General features: G+C 34.3%; 2 protein-coding genes across 6 annotated transcripts; one reads left to right on the forward strand and one right to left on the reverse strand.

The window, feature by feature from the left end:
- Positions 1-2,370: 2,370 nt before the first annotated feature.
- On the forward strand, positions 2,371-7,992 carry LOC145601968 (E3 ubiquitin-protein ligase RGLG5-like). The gene is made up of 12 exons (XM_081658067.1): positions 2,371-2,534; positions 3,284-3,762; positions 4,149-4,233; positions 4,320-4,460; positions 4,547-4,660; positions 4,765-4,862; positions 6,294-6,373; positions 6,477-6,582; positions 6,675-6,802; positions 6,904-7,156; positions 7,291-7,347; positions 7,435-7,992. The coding sequence occupies exons 2-12, from the start codon at positions 3,427-3,429 to the stop codon at positions 7,513-7,515; spliced, it is 1,479 nt and encodes a 492-aa protein (XP_081514193.1). The 5' UTR covers positions 2,371-2,534; positions 3,284-3,426; the 3' UTR covers positions 7,516-7,992.
- A 140-nt stretch (positions 7,993-8,132) lies between these two features.
- Positions 8,133-19,646, reverse strand: LOC145601967 (mRNA export factor GLE1-like). Of its 5 annotated transcripts, none has more exons than XM_081658062.1 (15): positions 19,523-19,646; positions 19,262-19,441; positions 18,977-19,141; positions 18,328-18,448; positions 16,819-16,967; positions 16,348-16,519; positions 15,526-15,715; positions 14,512-14,621; positions 14,206-14,276; positions 12,894-12,975; positions 12,092-12,178; positions 10,397-10,480; positions 8,987-9,118; positions 8,771-8,893; positions 8,133-8,693 (listed from the first exon to the last, which is right to left on the reverse strand). In XM_081658062.1, the coding sequence occupies exons 2-15, from the start codon at positions 19,435-19,437 to the stop codon at positions 8,412-8,414; spliced, it is 1,944 nt and encodes a 647-aa protein (XP_081514188.1). In that variant the 5' UTR covers positions 19,438-19,441; positions 19,523-19,646; the 3' UTR covers positions 8,133-8,411. The 5 variants fall into 5 exon arrangements, with proteins under 5 accessions (XP_081514188.1, XP_081514189.1, XP_081514190.1 ...); XM_081658063.1 differs by having other exon boundaries at positions 15,526-15,709; positions 19,262-19,438; positions 19,523-19,629; XM_081658064.1 differs by having other exon boundaries at positions 14,512-14,612; positions 19,262-19,438; positions 19,523-19,629.
- Positions 19,647-21,217: the final 1,571 nt, after the last annotated feature.

The following is a 21,217-nucleotide window of genomic DNA, read 5'->3' on the forward strand; positions in this document are numbered from 1 at the left end:
AAAATTAACAAAGGTAGTAAAAGATACAAAGTAAATTATTTTTCAAAATGAGTCCGGAAGTTATATGACCACCTGACCAGGTAACCAATATCACTCATCCCTGAATGAAACTATTTAATTATTTGTTTGATTTCTTTCGGTAAATGTTCAATATGTTTTTCAGATTTAGCAAAATAAGTGCCAAAAATTGCATAATATATCCCTAACAAAAGTAATTTCACTTTCAAAACTTAAAAAATAGACTGATTAGCTTTAGTTATACGCTTTCTACATTAAACAAAGATGTATCATCTTAATCCCTAAACTTTGGCCCTACATAACTAAACTTTGGCCCCCTACTTGAGAAATTTCAAAGTGTGGCTATGAGCTATGAATTGGCTCAATAATTGAGTCACGGTACAACTATTGCATTAAAATCGTGATTTAACCCGGATCAACCTACACTTGTACTAGGAAGGCGCAGCCTATTACGGAAATAAACAAAAAAAAAGCTAATTATTTGTATAATTAGTATGATATGTTCGTTAATTTTACAATTAGTCATTGCTACAGAGAGCTAATTGGGCTGCGGATTGGTTAGCTAATTTCGGAATAACGATTTCGAAGGATCTTCAAACTGTTTTATTGGAGGACTTGAAGGGAGCAATGAGGGCTAGGATGGTTCCCACTGATGCCTCTTGAGTGAAGAAATAAGGGAAGTTGCTAATGTTTTTCAAAACTAAGGGCCTTAACTGATTGACTGAACTGAACTGAACTTATTAGAGCTGAATTGGACTGAATTGAACAGAACTGAACTGAATATTTTATGAGAAAAGGAAATTAAGAACTGAACTGAACATAACTTATTAGAGTTGGACTGAAAATAAGCCGAAGAGAACGGGCTTGTAGTAGCTAGTTTATTTATTTTTTATTTGTCTGTTTTGTTTTTATTTTTCTAGTTTCATGTTTTGTTATTTTTGCTTTCTAGTCTTTTGTTTTAAGGTGTTTTCTCTCTGCTCGTGTGCACCAAAAAAAAAAAAAAATCAACAACAATTGTTAAAGTTATTTACAAAATGATGCTTAATTTGCATTTTCTTTTTGTTTATCCCTTGGATTTTGTCCACTTGTATTAGTTGTATAGTTTACTTATTTATAGCTGGTGAATGATGAAAGTGACGCCCATTTACATGCAATTTCCAGTGCATTTCTGAGGCCAACTCCTTTTATCCGACAAATAACAAAAACATGCATAAAGTGATAAAGGCACCCACAGATTAAGTTGGTGCGTCACTAATTCACTACTCACTTCTAATTCCATGACTATACTGTATACTGCTCATTACTCTCACTAAGCTACTTGTACAAAATTTAATAACCTTATTGTTTTGAGTCCCCCTCATGTTGGCAGGTAAGAAAGGGCCTATTGAAGCTAAGTGATTTTCCAAAAAAAAAAACAATCAACTTATTTATAAAATAATATGTATTAACAATTTTTTAGGGTATAGTAAAGTAACCTATTGAATAGTTGGTAACACTAATCAACCTAGCTTGCTTCAGGCTCTAGCTACACAAGTCCAAACATCACTCACAATTAATCAACTCTAGCTACATAGATTGGCGATGGCCTCACGCATGCTGATCTAGTATAATACTCATATGTACGTGTGTGAATGTGAAGATCAAATATAAGTTAAATGAGTGTAAAATTCCACAAAAAGGACTCGTAAGTCGTAACGTGTTGTATATTCATCTTCATCGCTAGTGGTTGCTAAAAATAGAGCATCACGGGAGTCATATACTCATATCTATCCAAGTAGAGTGTTGCTTTGAATAACCGTGAAGCTAATCCGTCATTACTTTCATCCAAAACAAATGTGGATAATGAAGAATATATACAGAATATTCTCTTACTAAGTTACTACGATTAAGATATATTACTATTAATAGATTATACATTGTATCATATCAGTCTTTAGTATACATATACATTGTATTCGTATAAAGACTTAAAGAGTACTCATATAATTGTATTACGTATACTAGTACGGAGTATAAGATAAGATCCTTCAAAAATCAAAACACAAACATGTCACACATGCAAACTAATTCACATAGTATATCCAAAACACTTTATAACCCAATAAAAAAACAGAATACTTTTAGCACGTAACACAAATTTACCCCCAAAAAAAAAAAAAATCCAAAGTCATAAATATACTTTCCAAGCTATTTCCTCATCTACTTGTACAACACAACAAAAAAAAAAATACAGCGGGAAACAAACTATATACGCTACACATTAAATTAAGAATGTCTTTTTCTTATTTATTCCGTATTATAATCAATCAATCAAATTATAAAATAAATACTTTTAAAAAAATAGACAAACTACAAATTTTAGATGCAAAAAAGTCTTTTTGGCATTCAGAATCCCATTGACTCTCTCTCCTCCTAAAAATACCACTCCAACAACAACAACAGCAACAATAACAATAATCATTTTCTCTCTCCTCTAATTTTCTTTCTAATTTCTGCTTCAATTACACTGGATTAAGGTACGCTTTAATTTTTTCTTTTTTTCTAGTTTTAATTTTCATAATTTGTTGTGTAATTCGTGATTATTTGATTGATTTTTTTTGGATGTAATTTAATTAATCACTGTGTTGAATCTGTTGATAGCGAATCTATGATTATGACTGAAATATTATTTTAATTTTTTGTTGTTGTTTTTATTATGTTATTATCCAATTATATTTCGACATCTTTGTTTTTTTAATTGCATTTTGTTTTTGAGGATATTCTTGAGTTAATTTAATTTACTTCTAATTTAAGCGCATTGTAATTTTTTTTTTTAATTTTTAAAATTTTTGTACGACTAGACGACTAGTAGTAGCAGAGAGTAGATATGTTGACCAAGAAATTGAGATTACGTGCAAAAGGATAATTAACTTGTAATGTGAACATAAATTTTAAATTAAGGTTTATTTGACTATCTTAGGTTTTGATTTTTTATATACGTGTGTAAATTTCATTGAATTTGTAGTTTCTTAGGAGTTTCTGATGTTACTAAGATTTTTATTGAATTTTTTAATTTGTTGTTGATTTGATTTTAAACTTTTAGGTGAGGAAGACATAGACTTTTGTGTTGAATTAAAAAAAGACTTAGAAAAGTGTTGGTTGAAGTTTTTCTGTGTTGTGTTTATCCACCATTTCCGTCGCTTTCGAGGTTTTGGTCTGGTCCATTATATGGTTTGATTGATTCTGAGAGATTATTGATTGATTGTTGTTATTCATTGTTGTTCAGGTTTAGATTAGGGTACTCTGCGTCGTTGTGGTGGAAATTTTCGGGTTTAAAGATTTGAATTCGACGTGGAGTTCATTGTCATTCTCCTTTTTAGGAGTTATTCTATTGATTGAGGAAAGAGTCTTTGTTAAAAGTTGGTTTTTATGTTGCTTTGGTTTGCATTTTTGGTTGCTTTGGTGTATGTCGTTTGGAGAAGTGGTTTAATCGAAGTAAAAATGGGAAATAAAAGTTCGTCAAGAAGGAGGTCAATGTCATCATATGACCGAGCTTCTAGCCAAAACTATGGGTTTCCGCCACCTTCTCCATATGCATCCCAGCCAGGTTACGCACCACAAACGCCTCATACATCTCATCATCCTCAGTACGCTCCTTCACCATTGCCTCAGAGTTATGCTCCTCCTCCAAGTACTACACGGCCTAAGAAGACATTGGAAAGAAAATATTCGAGGATTGCAGATAACTATCGTACCTTGGATGAGGTTAGGCCTTGTGGTTTATTTTATGAAACTTTGTTCAACATATAATTATTGTTATATTGGCTGTGGCAGAAAAAATAATTCATGATAGATTAAATACCTCACTTAGAGATTTTATATTTTTTTGTTACTTGAATTTTCAAAATTATTAGGTTTTCTTGGATGTTATAACTTGGAAATGAAATACCATTGGAAATAAGAGGAAGATAAGAAATGATTGTTCATTGTCTGTAGCAGTTGTTTCAACTTTGTTTGCTGACAAACCTGTTGTAAATTAGATTGACCTTTTTTTTTTCCTTTGATACCGTATCATCATCATTCAGGACATTAAAACTTTTTGCTCAAGTGTTTAAGACTTTGAGATAAATGACATCTTAACATCTTTGTAGGTTACGGCAGCACTTGCACAGGCAGGGCTTGAGTCTTCCAATCTAATTGTTGGTATTGACTTTACAAAGAGCAATGAATGGACAGGTTTAACTTCATCCTTTTTAGCTTTGATTTTTTATTTTTATCCTTATTGTACCATGCCTCATTTTTTTTTTTGGTGCTGAAAACAGGTGCTAAGTCATTCAATAGGCGAAGTCTACATCACATTGGGAATGATCCGAATCCCTATGAGGAAGCAATATCAATTATTGGAAAAACTCTTTCTGCATTCGATGAGGATAATTTGATCCCATGTTATGGATTTGGAGATGGTAATTATTATCACAAGCTGGGTGGCTCAGTATTTGATGATATTTTATCTGCGTGCAATTAACTGACTTTTTAATTGTCTCTGCAGCATCTACCCATGACCAAGATGTCTTCAATTTCTATGATGAAGAAAGATACTGCCAAGGATTTGAGGAAGTTCTCTCACGGTATAGAGAGTTGGTTCCCCAACTACGGCTAGCTGGTTAGTACTGTTTTTCCTCAATTGGTGACTAAAGGAAGCATCTATATAGAAGTTAGTGACAAATAGACTACCTACTTTACATATTCCTTGATCTTGTATGGCAGGGCCAACCTCATTTGCTCCAGTTATTGAAATGGCCATGACAATTGTCGAGCAAAGTGGTGGACAGTATCATGTTTTGCTGATTATTGCTGATGGACAGGTTATTCATGCTATTTCTTGTCTGTATATTCTTTTCATGAATGGTGATACCTTTTGAGGATCACAATGCTTCTACATCTAGTTAAATAAAGCCAAATAAACATTGCCAGGACCAGCTCTTTACTTTGTAGAGCCCAATTGACTACTTCCTAATGATTAATGCTAAGAATCTATGAAATCTTTAGCCAATTAGCTCATAATAAGCCAAATTTGATATATGTAAATTAATGTTTATGAATATAGTTAGTACAAGTATGACAATTTAAATAAAATAATTAAACTGCTTTCAAAAAAAAAAAAAAAAAAAAAAAAAAAAAAAAAAAAAAACTTATTAGGTCTTATAAAGATTTGATTATTGATAAGGTTAGTTCATTTCTTACCCTCTTTGAAGAGGTCTTGATGTGGTCATGTGGAAGTTTGTATTTATGTAAAAATTCAACGTGGATGTTTATATCACGACTACCAAACAATGATTATATCAAAGTATATTTTTCATCGACTATAAAAAAATAAAGATATGTTTTTCTTCTTAACGTTACGCCTTTTAACATATTGAGAATGAAGCTGAATCTGTGTGGAGGATGGGAATGAGCAGTTGTTCCAATCCCTAATTCTCTAAGTTGGTGAAATTCAATTATATTTTAACTAAAATCCATAATCACCCCTAGTAAACATATTGTAGCCTCTTGTATTATGTTGCCACTTAGCTACCCCTGTACACTTTTCTGTTATTCAGCGTTAGTTTTCACATTACCGTTTGCACCTCCAGTTCCATTTCGTCTATTTTCCTTGAAAAAGAACCCAAAGGTGGTGCTTCTCACCATGAGAAACCCTTTGTCTAGTCTATTACTTTGTAAGTTTGTATGTTTTTTTTTTTTTTTTTTTTTTTTTTTTGGTTGCAAAACTTCGCATATATTTCTAAGACAAAGGCATTAACCACCTTTCAATGTTGATTGGTATATAGCTGTTAGAAAGTTCAATATTAACACCCCTAGCTTTTGCTAGAAGCCTCAACACAAACCCTTTTGGGGAATAAATTATCTGGCAGGCTGTAATTTTGTATCTACTCATCATGACTTGTGCCCATGGAACATTAAAGAAAATGAAAATCTGAATGAATCTTACCATTAGGGCCAGAGATATATATTTGGCAAATGTAGGATCGGGTGAGGTTCCATATCATTATATGCTCGTAAGGTACCAACGTAACTCGCTAGAAAAATCAATTTGTCATGTCAGCTTCTGTATATAACCTTCTATTGGCAAAATTGTTACTCATTTTTGTAAATTGTAATTTTTTGTACTCTCCTTAGCTTGGTTCACTGTTGTTTTTGACGTGTCATATATTAGGATTTAGGTAATTCTAGAGATTTTCCTGCCTTTTTGTAGAGCTACTTTCCATTGATAGTTATGAATTGGTGTACCATACCAGGTGACAAGGAGTGTTGACACGCAGCAAGGCAACCTTAGCCCACAAGAGCAAAAGACTATTGAGGCAATAGTTCAAGCAAGGTAGGTTTGGACAGATAGTTGTTTCTTTGCATAACTATTCTCTTTTACTCTTTTCTTTTGCGGAAGTCTGCCTAACTCTTTCTTATGTCTTTTTAATTTTTAGTGCATATCCCCTGTCAATAGTTCTGGTGGGAGTGGGAGATGGCCCATGGGATATGATGAGAGAGTTTGATGATAACATTCCTGCTCGGGCATTTGATAATTTCCAAGTAAGCAATGGGTAATCCCGTGGTAAATTGATGATGCATTTCTTCTCTTATTTGGCATTGCAAGTAATTTTTTGAATATTTGCTGTGGATAGTTTGTGAATTTCACGCAAATCATGTCGAAGAATGTGGACCCATCGAAAAAGCAAACAGAATTTGCGCTCTCAGCCTTGATGGAAATACCTTCCCAATATAAGGCTACCCTTGAACACGGCATATTAGGGTAATAATATCATCCCATCATCAACCCCCCCCCCCCCCTAATATTTCCTTTCCAGACCTTACAAAGCAGGATTGTTGACTGATTTTCTGCATACGGAGCAGCCGAAGAACTGGACATTGCCCGGAGAGGGTTTCCCTTCCTCCACCTCAATACAATGCTGCTGCTGGACGTAGTGGCTCAAAATCATATTCTCGCGCTAACAGTTTTCAGAAGAGCGCTCCAACTTATCCCTATCCAGGAGCTGGACTTGGCACAAGTTCATCTTCAACCCCTGCTTACAGTAGCACAGCACCACCCTCAGCTTCTCCATATAGTAGCACCACTCCACCCTCAACTTCTGCTACTGAAAATCAGGTAATCTTTTGATTTTTTTATTTTAATAATTTTTGTTATTTGAAGTTTTATTTTATAAAATTAGTAGTAACATAATTTTCGTCTCTCTGTCACATAAGAAAAGATTAATGTTCTCTTTTCTTTTATTGGAACAGCTTTGTCCTATATGCATCACCAGTCCTAAGAATATGGCTTTTGGTTGTGGGCATCAGGTAATGTATCAAAAGCATATCTTGTCACGTTTTATTCAATCTATCCGTTGATATTTACTTATATCAATCCTTAATCTTTTCATTCAGACATGCTGTGATTGTGGAGAGTTTCTGGATTCTTGCCCAATTTGTCGTCGTTCTATTGAGACCAGAATAAGGCTGTACTAAAGATCTTCAGCATCTCTGAAGTGTTTTGGTGGTATTACTAGCTTGAGTAGTTCATTAGATATTAGAGGTGGTATCTTATTGGTTTTCCCACACAACTAAAGCTATCCGAGCTGTCATCGTTATGGAGGAAATCTGTTTCTGGCGATTCAGCTGTGAGAGTGAAGAAACTGTCTGCAATTCAGCCCCAAGATCAAATTGGTTATGCTGATGCGCTGTGTTGCATTGAATTTGTAGGATTGAGGTTTTAGTGGGAAAATCAGCTGCGATTGATTGGCATGGTATTGAAAATTTGAAAGTATTTTTTGTAAAGCTATCTTTGTTTACCTGTTCTTTATGGCAATTTTCTTCTCTCTGCATACCCTAGTAATTTTCATACCCTGTTTGCAGTAATTTGGCTGGTTATTGACAAAAACCACATTGATGTAAATATCATTTTATTTCATTATCTATCGTATTACAAAGAACTGATTCTTCTAAGTTTGGACTTTCAAATCAATTTCAGTAGATCAAGAAGTCTTTTTTTTTTTTTTTTTTTTTTTTTTTTTTTTTTTTTTTTTTTTTTTTTTTTTTTTTTTTTTCTTCTCAATCAATTCTTACTTATTATTCACCCAAAAATGTGTACAAAAAGCATATAAACTTTTGTTTGTAGATTTAATTTTAAACATTTAAATACAAGAACTACATGTATGATGACTCAATCATTGAAGACCTATATAATTAAATGGGATATTTCTCTCACTAAAAAAGGGATACTTTTAGGACATTTAACTACTTATGTAGAGTTTTAGAACCACATTCAACATAGAATGCAAATACCAAAAATGAGACCACTAGATGTATCATATTGCCTTCTATAATACACTATGATTTCAAAGCAGCTGCTATACAATTAGAAGCTACCTATGATAGGTAAAGTGTCTGCTTGGAGCATGGTGATATTGCTCTTGTCTTTGATCTGCTTCTGGAACATAAGTGTGTGACAGCAAAGCACCCTGAAGACGCCATCCTGTTGGCTCCTGTAAAAACTTCTGTGATTCTATGTATTCCTGAATCCTACTTATCTTTGAACCAGCATTAGGGTCTCGAGCTCTCAGTTTAGGCACAAACTCCCTTGAAATGGTGTTTAGTACCTTTACAAACTGGGACTTGTATTTTCTATGGAGAGCAAACCCTGCCATCTGTGTACATGACAAAATATATCAGAATATATATCAAAGGAATGAAGAGCAAGTATCCCGAATATTTGCCAACTTACTTCTAGGAAAGCCTCAAGAGCAACAGCAGTGTACCGATTAGGTGGGAGAACATTTAAAAACCGTGCAAGCCAAGCCCAACCTTCTTCCAAACCATGTTTGTTCTGAACACCCTGAGCAACCGTCTATAAAAAGGAAAAAAATAGCACATGAATTTAGACATGTGAGGGAATTGAAAGCAATTTCAACATCTTGGAAAGCAATACAATTATGCAAACCTGAACTAGAGCCCCATATAGTTTCATCAGGGAATGGATCCGTTCCAGATAGCTATCTGTTGTCTCTGTCTTCCCATTTTCTTCTCGATAGCCAATGGCTTTGTAATAAGATTCTTCCGTTTCAAATGCAGCCTAGATTGTATACATAAGAGAGAAAGATATCAAATTTGACATTTCAGAGAGTTGCATTGCTGTTAAATCAAGTAAAGATGGACAAACAAGTAATAACATCAACAAAACAAAGCCTTATCCCCAAATGGATGGAGTTGGTTGCATGAAACAATAATCTATCTCCTGTGGCTGTCAACATAAATCTTCTTTCTCCATTCGCTTCTATCCAATACTAGCTCTTGCACATATCATTTGAATCTTCCTCCAACCAAGTCTCCTTAACATTTGAAATCTCCATTAACACCCCACCTTCCTTGATGGCAAATTTATCCTCAAGATTGATTCTCTTGTCATCTTATCCTCAATATCTGGAACTCCAACTTCCCTCTGAACATCTACGTTTTTAAATCTATGCCCAAGGTGTTTCCACATTTCTATTTCAACATATCTTTATTACAATCATCTTTCTTAATATGCTCCTTAACTTCTCAAATTTCTAGCCCATATAATAGTGCTGATCTAGTTGTTCTTTAATATATAATTTTAACTTTAAAGGCACACATAATAACCATTTGTACTTCAAACATTTAATAATGGGTTTCTTCACATTTAATGTCGCATTATCTTCACTTTGCCTCCTCTCCCAATACATATATGGCACTCCATGCACTCAGTTTTACTCCTTTGACTAAATTCTTGAGATTCTAGCTTTAGTCCCTATCATATAAACCTCCCATCTCTAGTTTCATCCACCAAAATGATATCATTAACAAAAACTAAACACAACGATCTGACGGATTTCTTCATCCAAACCTGTTGCAGAGAGTAATAGGACCACAGATCCTTGGTGTAAAACAATCGTTATAGGAAATTCCTCCATTCATCTTCCACAAAATCATGTATTTTTTTCATACCTTCCACAGAGTTACTATCAGTCCTAGGCCAAATAAAGGAGACTGTCGGTAGATTTGAGACAGCAAAATAAGCCTAGAAAGATCAGCAAAATAAATGCCTATAAAAGGGGGGTGGGGGATCATAGGCTTGAAATCAATGCAGACAATTGATGCAGTGACTTTTGAAATCAAATGGGAAAAATGCATCAGTCAATGTAAATTGGTAAAGATGTAAGACGGAACATTGGATATGTGGAAATTAATTTTTAATATGGTTGAAGCACTATAGAGCTAGGCAAGGAGCTCAGAAGGGAGAAACACAAATAATAACAAAAGGACCGAAGAAAAGATAAAAGAGGCTAGTTCTAGACTAAGTATCGAAACATAAATTAAGCTCAATGGTTACCTTAGAGTACATTATATGCTTCGGAACAGTGTAAATACAAGCCTTGTTAAATTCGGCAAGGAGACAATCCATGACAGCTGGGACCTGATTTATTAGATAAACAAATACAAAATCAAGAAAAATTGCATAATGCAGATCGAGTCCTAGGAAAAAGCTTTAATCACCCTAATAATCCCCCTGCCTTACCCCAATATCCCAAACCAAATAAGCAACTTGATACGCTTTGTTAAGTCAGCTGTAGGTCTGGCCATGTAATTCTAGTTATACCACTATACCAGTTTGAGGGGTTTATGAAGATTCACCTAGCCCCTCTAAACAAAAATGATGTCAAAAAGACGTATGACTCAGTTCAAACCATGTCTATTGAAGGTGATCCGAGATCAGAAAAGGCAAAGTTTTTTCTCATAACTTAGTTTTTTCCATTCAAATGTAGAAAATTTGCAGAGAAGTGATCAGGTTTGTTACTGTTGATCTTAAGTTTTGATGATGACTCAAGGAACCTAAGCAAACCCATAAGGGCTTTAACTTTTGTCTATTAGCTTTGATGTACTTGACAGGTTCTTATATGCAACGAAGTTCTAGAGTCAGAATGGAGCATGGAACAAGGTCTAAGGATGAGCTGTGGATGAGCATAGAAGACAATCAGAAGCCAAGTTCCTTGAGTGAGGAACTGAAGCTCCAGAGTCGAAGCTTCACTGTGTTCCAAGGAGTCTATTGTATCGTTATTGTTTATTTTAGGCTTCTTGTATATATGTTAAGTACATTGTTAATTGATAGGATTTAAGTGGATTTAATTTCAGTTTATAAAGATTTTATTTTCCTTGATTTAACAAGATTTAATCTTATTTTGGAAAATTATCTTTTAAGAAAAAATATCTTATTTATTAAAAGATTTTCTGTTTTGATTTTATCCTAATACTTTGGAAAATCTGACTTGGCAAAACCATTTTTGAAACGGCTTTTTACTTGGTCAAGGAAGTTGAGAAAATAAAGGAACCACTTCCTTATTGTGTGCTTCAGCTTGCTGCCGAAGCATCCACGAACTACACTTCCTTATTTCATGGAAGTTGTGGTGTAGTGGGAGTTAAGGCAAACGTAAGGTTTTCAACTGCTTTCCTCCTGTATAAATACGATTAGTTTTCTGTTTTGAAAAGTACACTTGAGCATTACAATTCTTAGCTTTTTGAAAAGAGTCAAAAATCCACTTAAGTCTTTGAGTGTCTTTGTACTTAGCATCTTAGAGTTTTATCTTTGAGTTGTATTGGGGTAGAGTTTGGGTAAACTCTAGAGTGTTTAGATTGCTTTGAGTGAAGCAAGGAGAAAGAGAGAGATTTGAGAGCTCAACTTATTGAGGGATCAGTTGAGGGGGAACTTAAGTTCGTAGAGGAACTTGAGTTTAGAGTCTTAATCTGTAATAGGTTGTTTGCCCTATTATTATTAAGAGTTGAGTTTAAAATCCCTTGTGGTAATGGTTTTTCTTCTTGATTAGGGCCAAGAAGTTTTCCACGTAAAATCTCTCTTGCACTTTAAAGTTTTTGTTTAAGTTTCTTTAAGAATTCCGCAAAAATTACCCTAGTTCCTCCACAATACAATTCACCCCCCCCCCTCTTGTATTGTTCATTCGAGTTAACAGTTACACAGAAAATCCCCAAAGAATATATTAAAACATAAGCAGCAGCAGCAACCAAGCTGTACCTGTGAACTAACATAGACGATAACATGACCACATGCAAAAGCAGAGCTGTTGAACTTTGGGCTTGTTGTTTCAAAAATAGAGATGACCTGTACATCAACATAAGGAAGTGCATCAGCATATGTACAAGATGACTATGGAGGGAGAATAGAAGAATTTTCAGATATACTGGATGCACATACATAATAAAGCTTACACATCAGAAAACAGAATTCTAACAATGGCCAAAGACTACTGATGGAGCAGGTTCAGTTTTATCACAAATTTGTTTTTTTCGGAAGGAAATAAACAAGTAACACAAGGTATACCTCTGAATGTTTAGTAATTCAATGTTAGATATCTCTAAAGACTTAAAATTCATGAATAGTTATTAAGTAGCTGTGTCTACCACCTGGTTAACGAGTGTCAAAGGCCTATAACATCAATATAAGTTGCTGCAAGGATGAGAAGGAAAACAAACAGATTCAGCTCAATTTTACACTAAATGCTCACTAGGGTATCATGAAACAAAAGGATTTAACAGTAAATATGCAACACATAGTTATGAGCTTAAAATCCAGTCTTGTATTGTATTTGTCAGTTTTTTGAGTGACATAATACCCAAAGTGATAGAAAATACCATTCCAAAGTTAGACTTTTTAAATCATACGATCAATAAATCACACTCAGTATCACAGGCGTCATGGAATTATTTCTGTTAAATAGTTTATGACAGCATAAGGGGTTACCCAAAAAAAAGATGGGCAAGCTAGGGAGGAACTTTATGGAAGCAATTGTTTTAAGGGATCAAATTCTACGTAATACCTCCTTTGCAAACATCGCCACAGCAACAGACTGAGGACAAACTGGGTCGTTGAGAATCTCCACCAGTTTACTTGCTTTGGATCTGCATAAAGTAAATTCTTAAGAACATGTCCATTCATCAAATCGACACTATAAATGCCAACAGTTATTAAGTGCAACACTCAATACAATTACACATCATTCAAGAACAAAAGTTTCATATTGGACCCTGCGATCAATTCAAAAAAACATTTATACAATGTGCCAATTCAACAAACACGGTAACTGCCAGGATTACAGCAATTCACTATGAATACTGCCATAGCCCATGGAAGTCTTAGGGGATTAATGAACCCCAGCCCTAACACACCTCTAATTAACCCAGAGAAGTAAAGATTATTATGAAACAAATCTTTCAAAACCAAATCAACGAAACCTGCATGCTATTTAACAACACATCTCATGTTAATTACAGGTAACAGCCTTAAGTCTAAAGTTCTTCCACAGGAGTTTTCATATAAGCTACTCACATAACGACCTATGTTTCAATTCCAAGGCTGTAGCAAAGTAACTTAATTCTATTTTGACTGATATCAAGTCCTTACTAGCAGATTATTGTAAAGGGAAGAAACAAGAAGTCATATACTTAGGTGATACATCCTTAGTTTAACATAGAACCCAAGCATAGCAAATTGACATAAAATAACTACTATCAGATAGATAATACTTGGCTTTCACAAACGTTATCTATCACCAAAGTAACCAAGTTCAGCAAAAGTCCCTGATTTAATGTAACCTTAAATAACGTCAACGACTCAAAGATACATAATTCTGTCAAACAAAACATACTACATCCTCCATCTTTAAAAAAAATTAACATTTCCATTTTAAATACACATTCTAATATTATCTCCTCCTATTATCTGTAAATTCCCACACCATTTCTTACTTTATACTCTCTCTAACCTCTATTCTTAACCTACAAGCAAAACCCATAGGTGAAGTTTATTGTGGGGTGAATGGAGTTACATCAAAAAGTCTTCTAAACATCAAAGTAACTATAAACATATTACACCAAATTACCTATGGGACATAGTAGGGAGGACAGGCAACTTACAATTATACTTCTCAGATTGATTTGTACAGTAACTAATTTGATTTCTAATCAGCAACCAACTCACAAACTAGTAGTCATGTCAAGAAATACAGATGCACAATCAAAATGTTACACTTAAATAATAATCACAACTAACAAAAGCACATATAAAATTTGTGCTCGGCTTCTACCACTTCAGCATACCAGAGTTAGCAGCAATAACAGAGCAAGACATACCTTACGTTGTCTATAGTTCCAGTTATTTGTCTTATTGTCCTTTTAATATCCCGTTCTTTGGGGACGAAATTCTGTAGAGGAACAACATAAATTTCAATTAAATTGCATGACATATAGATGAGATATCTGGGTTATACTTGTAGTATTGCCTACGATCAAACCATACATCTCACCCCACCCCCTTCCACAACACACACACACAGGGAAAAAAAAAGCACTCGATGAAAAGAGGACAACAGAAAAAGTGCAGAACATGAAACAAAAAACTGATCAACTGTTAGAAAATATCTTGGGTACAGGCATTACCGTATGAGAACCAGAAATGATTAACTGGTTCCTATCATTTAATTCTTTGTAAATCTGAAGCCTTCGCTCCTCAAGCTTCAAAGCATTTACTGCACTCCTAACTAAATTACCTACAATCAGAAGGATCATTTGATTGGGTTAAAAGAAAGTTAAGGTGACTAGTGTTGTTGAATGAAGAATCAATACAGCACAAGCTAGAAGTACAGAAAATAAAGTCACTCTCATGGAAGAGAATGAGGGGAAAACTAGTTTGTAAAAAGTCACTTAAACAATAAACAATAGGCAAGCTGACACATATTTCAATGAAAGCAAAGAAGCTCAATTGACCTAGTAATGTTCCAAACAGTCAGTACATCTTGCCAAAATAGTATGGCACAAATTCATCTTAACCCTTTAGTTGACCAATTTGACCTTAAAAATAGTAGGAAGAATATATGACTTAATATTGAAGGGTCCTGAATCTGCAATATGTTTGGTACTATATCTCCACAGTCACCAAAATTTTTCTTCATCTATCTAACAGGTGTTAACACATTCTTCATATCCAGCAATGAAACCCTGAGATACTGACGCCTACAAGAGTTCCTAAGGCGGAGAAACTTGACATGGAAGAGTGAATTCCTTTATTAAATGTCTACAACATTTCACTTCTTTAGTTACACTTTGATGCTTTAAGGTTGTATTCTAATGCTTGCTGACAGCATAAGTCAAAAATATGTAGAGGAATTACGCAGGTTGTTACACCATGAGGATATAACCACACAGTCATGAAAGATGAGCCAACCAATACAGGACATAAAAGGTCAGTCATGGGAGTGCTTTGAACATAATCATTGAGCCTCCTTGTGGCCTTTGCCCTTCTAAATTAGGCAGCTAGCAGATAATTTCAACTATCAAAGTAAATCCTTAAGTAGTTAAGTTATCAAGATTGAAATAATGAAAGAGAGTACACTTTATACCCCAACAAGACTAAGACATGTAAGATTGTTATATCTGCTATACAAGTGGTAATACCTGATGACTTCATTTCCTTAGAAACATTTGCAGCAGATGTGGTTAATGCAGCCTTTTGTGCATTAACATAATCCTTCTTCGAATTTTCCTCTTTCAGTTTATCTGCAGCTTCTTTAGCCAACTTTTCAGCTTCTTGTGCAGCTTTTCTTTCTTCTTCAGCTCTTTTAGCAGCCTCAAGTCTAGCCTGCACCTAACAAGGAAAGAAGGTGTATAATAATAATAATAAAAACAATCAAATGTAGACAACACTAAGAGTACATTATATGCTTCAAAGGCAGCTCTCCCTATTGAACGTTATGATATACTCCAAAGTCCAAAATACCTACTTTAGGTGAAAGAATACTTGATGAACGTCAAAATGGAGCATGCATCATAAGACAACCAGAATTCCATCAAATTTGACTGAAAAAGTTAGTACTCAGTGTGCAACACATCATTAGAAGCCAACCCATGTTGACTGACTTGACTCCCATAGGAACATCCAACAAGTGATGCATGGAAGTATATGGAACTGCACTGAGATTTGGAAGTTCTTCAAAATATAATATCAGAAATAGTAATATGTGGTTTAGAGTTAAGTAATTTAAAAAATCAGCAAGGGCTGTTTGTTTGGGTTTCAGAAGCCCAAAAACAGAAAAGAAAGGTGACAATGGTCCATTCAATTACCCAAGTGAAACAGAAATATCCCCTTAAATCTAATTTAGTATTTCACTAATTGTAATAATTAATAAATCCATTCTCTAGTATCTCCCAACTTTTACTCCCAACCTTTCTTGCTCCTTTTTAGGCTATGGTATATATGACAGTGTTAAGTTTATAAACCTCTTGATCTTCCTTGGCCTTCTGTTGGCACAACTTTTCTTCTTGTAAAGCCTTCTCTTTTCTTTTTGCTTCTTCAACAGCAGCATCATCTCTTATTTTTCTTTCTTCTAACTGTGATCTGTGCTCATGATCCCTTTGAATGGCAGTCAAGTGATCATCAAGAGCTTCAGCACTGCAATGGTTGAAAGAAGAAAAAAAAAAACAGTCAAACAAGAGAAAGCTAAGTAGACTAGTCAACATATGTAAATGAGTAAAAAAAAAAAAACAGAGTTGGGGGGCGCGGGGTGAGAGGTGGGGGGGGGGGGGGGGACTGAGGGGGTGGACGGCTTCATCTACTCCTTGAACCGTAACAACCTCAAAGATGGGTTCAAATCCAGCCAATGCTAAAGCAACTAAAAGGGAGGAACCCAGAAGGCCCACAAGGCCACAACACACGAGAAAGAGTACAAATGAATCTAAGCAGTATCTTACATCTTGCGTTGGTAATGCAAATCCAGTTTTCTGTCCATTTGCCGTCTAACGTCAATGTTTTTCTCAACTTGAACAAGGGCTGATGTAGATTTCTCCTTTTCAGCCACCAACTGCGTCTCCAATGCTGCTAATTGGTTCCTGATTTCCTCCTGTCAGAAATTTTAAAACCATTTATTTCAGCCCCCCGAAAGAATCTTAATCCCTCCTTCCCAAAAAAGGAAATTTACAAATGAATCTAAGTGGCATCTTTACTATATTATGGAGTACACTGATTTCCTTAAAAGCAACATTTATAAGTTCTCTATCTAACGAAAGGGGAGTCTGCTTTAAAATCCCCCCCCCCCCAAAGTATATGATTCAGAAGGAATCGCAAAATGGCAAATTGATATCACACCTTTCAAGGTTGCATTTGGAAACTTGCATTCTTTTATAATGGAAGGTGTGAAGTTTAGAAAATGAATCTTAATTCATATATTGAGCACACACCCACAAGATGAAAATAGTGTATTTATAAAGATTTTACACAAAACATAAATGCTCCTATGTTCTTAAATAAATGTTATATTAGGCTTAAGTCCATGAATGTAAGAAACAAAGAAATTGACTTTTTATTTTTAAACACAAAGAAATAAAGTCCATGAATGTAAGAAACAAAGAAATTGACTTTTTATTTTTAAACACAAAGAAATAAAGTCCATGAATGTAAGAAACAAAGAAATTGACTTTTTTTAAAAAAAAAAAACACACAAAGAAATTAACTAAAATTGCCTTTATATTATTATGTAACATTATTCAAATTTTGAACAATGACAAACTAGTTGTTTGATTGACATCAAAATACACGGGAAGTGAAAATCCTAGGGAGTGGAAAGAATATGAAGTTAGTTTGTTGACAAAATCATGGAAAGTAACACTTTCTAGGAAGTTCTAATATCAATAATGGAAGTTGCTAAGGTTCCCCTAGGTTAGTGGAGCTGTCCATACTCAACCAAACACCATCTATCATTTCCTAAGATTTTATGAGAGAAACAGCTTCTTAGCCTGTACAACTATATTACACATAAGATATTTGACATAAATTTTGCATTTAAATTTATATAAAATAAAAACTCTGGGAACTACATAAAATGCTTTTCTTCATCATTTTTTCACCTTCTGATGTGCTTTCAGAAGATTATATATGGTCTTTGACTTAACATAGTTTCCAACCCACAAAGTCTACAAAGATAAAAATCAGGTAACTAAGAAAATTGGCAGGCATGTGGCGGATATCAGCTGCAACAATGCAGCATTCCTTGGATGAAGGCAGTAAAATAAATTTCCGTGAGAATCCAACGAATTGAAAAGAAATGATATATGACTTCAAAATGAAGCTTCATGGCTTTTGGACACTAGACATAAGTAAATTACATTTAAAAAATGGAAGCAAGCACACTACATAAAATGATCTAAGAGCGCATTCAATACAGGTGAGGGATACGAAGTCAAACCAGGTAAGCAAGAACAAACCTTAACGCCGAGCTGGTGTTCATGCGCCACCTCAAGGAATGCACCTTCTACCACTCCCATTTTCTCCATCACAGAAACTTGCATTTGGTGCATCTGCTCATCGTCTGAATCATCACTTTCACTAGAAAAATTAAGCATCTTATTAAATATTACACTATCTTTGCAATCTGTTGTCCAAAGATTAAAATTTTCTAATAAAATAATAGTTTAACATATTGCCTCAACTAACCTGACAAAGATTACAAAATTGATGCATATTTCTCAAATTCAACCATCAAAGAGGAAGTATAACCAGCTTATGTAAGGTGTATAACTCAGATAAATTATGTGTAATTAAGGACTAATTATAAGGGTTCAATCTAAGAATAAGCTTTAAAATTAACAAAAAATTATCAGAAGCTACTCCCTTAATTAATACTTCGTATACCGTATCATGTATTCAACAAACTGAACTCTCTTATTCCACATAATTTTTCACTTGAAAAACCAAGAACCTATTGAAACTATAGAATTACAATGTAATTACTTGTCAATTTTGAACACCATCATAACAATCAGCATCTCTGTAACTAATCATGGAATGATCCTAACATACGTATACGAGCACAAGCACAACTACATGTACTTCTTTAAAATTCGGAAACAATACCTGAGATACGTATCAGTAAACGTAAATCGGCTAGACGGCACCAAGCTTCTGGCTTCAGTTCCATCATCATCATCGAATTCATCCATCTCAACATCGTCAATTCGCATTACGAACGCTTTTGAGTTCTCCACACTCGTTTCTCTTCTTCCAATCTTGCGAAAATCTCTACAACCACACGAACACACACACACAAATCCACAAACTAACTCAACTCAAATTCACGAAAAACAAACATAAAATTCTAAATAAAAGTAATACAAATCGAAGAACAGCACAACTAATTACCGAGCTGGTGATTTAATGAAAGGTTTAGGGTTTAACGAAGAATCAGTGCCATTATTGTAGAGCTTAGACTCTAATGAAGTCAATTCCGACATAAGATTGTCGAAGTTCCAGCTAGGGTTAGGATCGATTGAAATTCCGTTGACATTCTTCGGACATCGTACTTCCAGATTAATCATCCTTCTTCAATGTAAGCAAACAAAGAAAATGTCAAGAAATTGAACAAGAAACTTAGAATTAGGGGGAAAATGAAATTGAACTTACATAATTTATTAATTAGGGATTAAAAGGATTTAAACCCTAATTTTTTTGGAAGAAATGCAATTGTGGGATTGTTGGTAGTGGTGAGTGTGTTAGTAGAGTTGTTGAAGAGAGAGAGGAAGTGAAGAGAGGAGGAGGGAAAGCGCGAGAGGGAGTTTGGAGTTTTATAGTTTAAGATGCAAAAGAGCAGCGTCTTTAAAACGCAGCGATTAACTGACGTCAATGTTACGCCATCTTAGAGCTAAATCCTTTCTTTTCGAGCCCGCCCAGGTTACTCATAATGAGTAACATCAAATGGTAAATATTTGCCTTGGAAAACTGAAATCTTGTTCATCATATGGTAAATGTTTAGTGAATCTGCAGGTGAAGGGAAAAGACGAAGCCCGATGAGTCACCGGATCGCCAAATCATCATCTTCTTCCCCCGCAACCATTTTCGAAACCCCATTGGACCTTGGTTGTCAGCTCCATTGAAAATGGCTTCCTCTAAACACAAGGAGCAAACCTTCCGGGACGTTTGGCATGTGGGAATGGAAATTGGGGGAATAAAGAATGGGAATGGAATTGGGAATATGTGGCTGGAAATTGATTGGTAAATACTACCAGTAGTATATCAAATTGCCAATTACCTTGTTTGATCGCAAAGTGAGAATATATAGGAAATTAATAACAAATTTACTAAAATAGCCTAACTAATATTTCTTTCACACCCCTTTTCATTAATGGCAATATTGTCATTTTATCCATTTTTTAATTTCCATCTCTTAATACCACCCCTACCAAGTATTATTTTGATGGGAATTCAAACCTTTTATTTTCAATCCCATTACCTCCTCACAACCTTATTCCCATCAAATAAACATGAGATTTTATAATAAATGGGATTTAAATTCCCATTCCCATCTTCTATTCCCACTAACCAAACACGGAAACACCCCCTTCGTTTCAACAGTTAATCCATTGTAGAAAATTTTGCCCCATTTTGCCCTTACTAATGCCACCCAAAATTACCAGTGTGCCCTTTGAGTAACCGTTCATGTTACTCAAATTGAGTAACTTAAATTTACTCTTTTTCTTCGGGCTTTATAAAATAAAACTTGATTAAAATGTTGGTAATTTGGTATTGAAGCCTGTCTAAAAAGACTAAGGGATGAGTTGAGAGTTTTGTCCTTTGACACATTTCATATGTTTTTTTTTTTTAAAAAAAAAAAAAAAAGAAAACCCTTCTTCTCCAATGAAACAAATACTTTCTTTTCACAATTAAATACTCATTGTCGATTTTATATGATTTTTATTTTTTTTGAAACATTGTACAACACTACTAAATCTTGTGAGCAATCACAAGTTAAGAAAAATCTATATCAAAAATATTGGGAAATCAAAGCTTTTTACCAAATGATAGATTATGTATATAAAAAAAATTTCCACAAAAGTCATTTAAATTAATGAATTTTAAACCCTTATTTGACCAATTTTCTATAATAAATCGAAAATCTTCTATAATAAGTTTCAACAACCACTCACATTATTTGATCGATTTTCATATTTCTAAACCAAATATGAAATACCCCCTTAAAGTGTACCATGTCAATATGAAAATATGTTATGCCTTATATGATTCTTCAATTTATTAAAGATAAATGACCTAGTGCTATGTTTTATTCAAAGATTATATAATTTACATTTAAAACAAAATCTA

Source organism: Chenopodium album, chromosome 21 (assembly GCF_948465745.1).
Source record: "Chenopodium album chromosome 21, dcCheAlbu1.1, whole genome shotgun sequence".
NCBI classification, from domain to species: domain Eukaryota; kingdom Viridiplantae; phylum Streptophyta; class Magnoliopsida; order Caryophyllales; family Amaranthaceae; genus Chenopodium; species Chenopodium album.

Excerpts from the sequence above, each read along its gene's own strand:
- LOC145601968 (XM_081658067.1), top strand. The coding sequence starts at position 3,427 with ATGTTGCTTTGGTTTGCATTTTTGGTTGCTTTGGTGTATGTCGTTTGG. Across the intron at positions 4,461-4,546 it reads ATGTTATGGATTTGGAGATG|CATCTACCCATGACCAAGAT; the intron begins GTAATTATTATC and ends TTGTCTCTGCAG. Across the intron at positions 6,803-6,903 it reads CTTGAACACGGCATATTAGG|CCGAAGAACTGGACATTGCC; the intron begins GTAATAATATCA and ends CATACGGAGCAG.
- LOC145601967 (XM_081658060.1), bottom strand. Across the intron at positions 12,179-12,893 it reads TGGCGATGTTTGCAAAGGAG|GTCATCTCTATTTTTGAAAC; the intron begins GTATTACGTAGA and ends GTTGATGTACAG. Across the intron at positions 9,119-10,396 it reads AGCATATAATGTACTCTAAG|GCTGCATTTGAAACGGAAGA; the intron begins GTAACCATTGAG and ends TATACAATCTAG.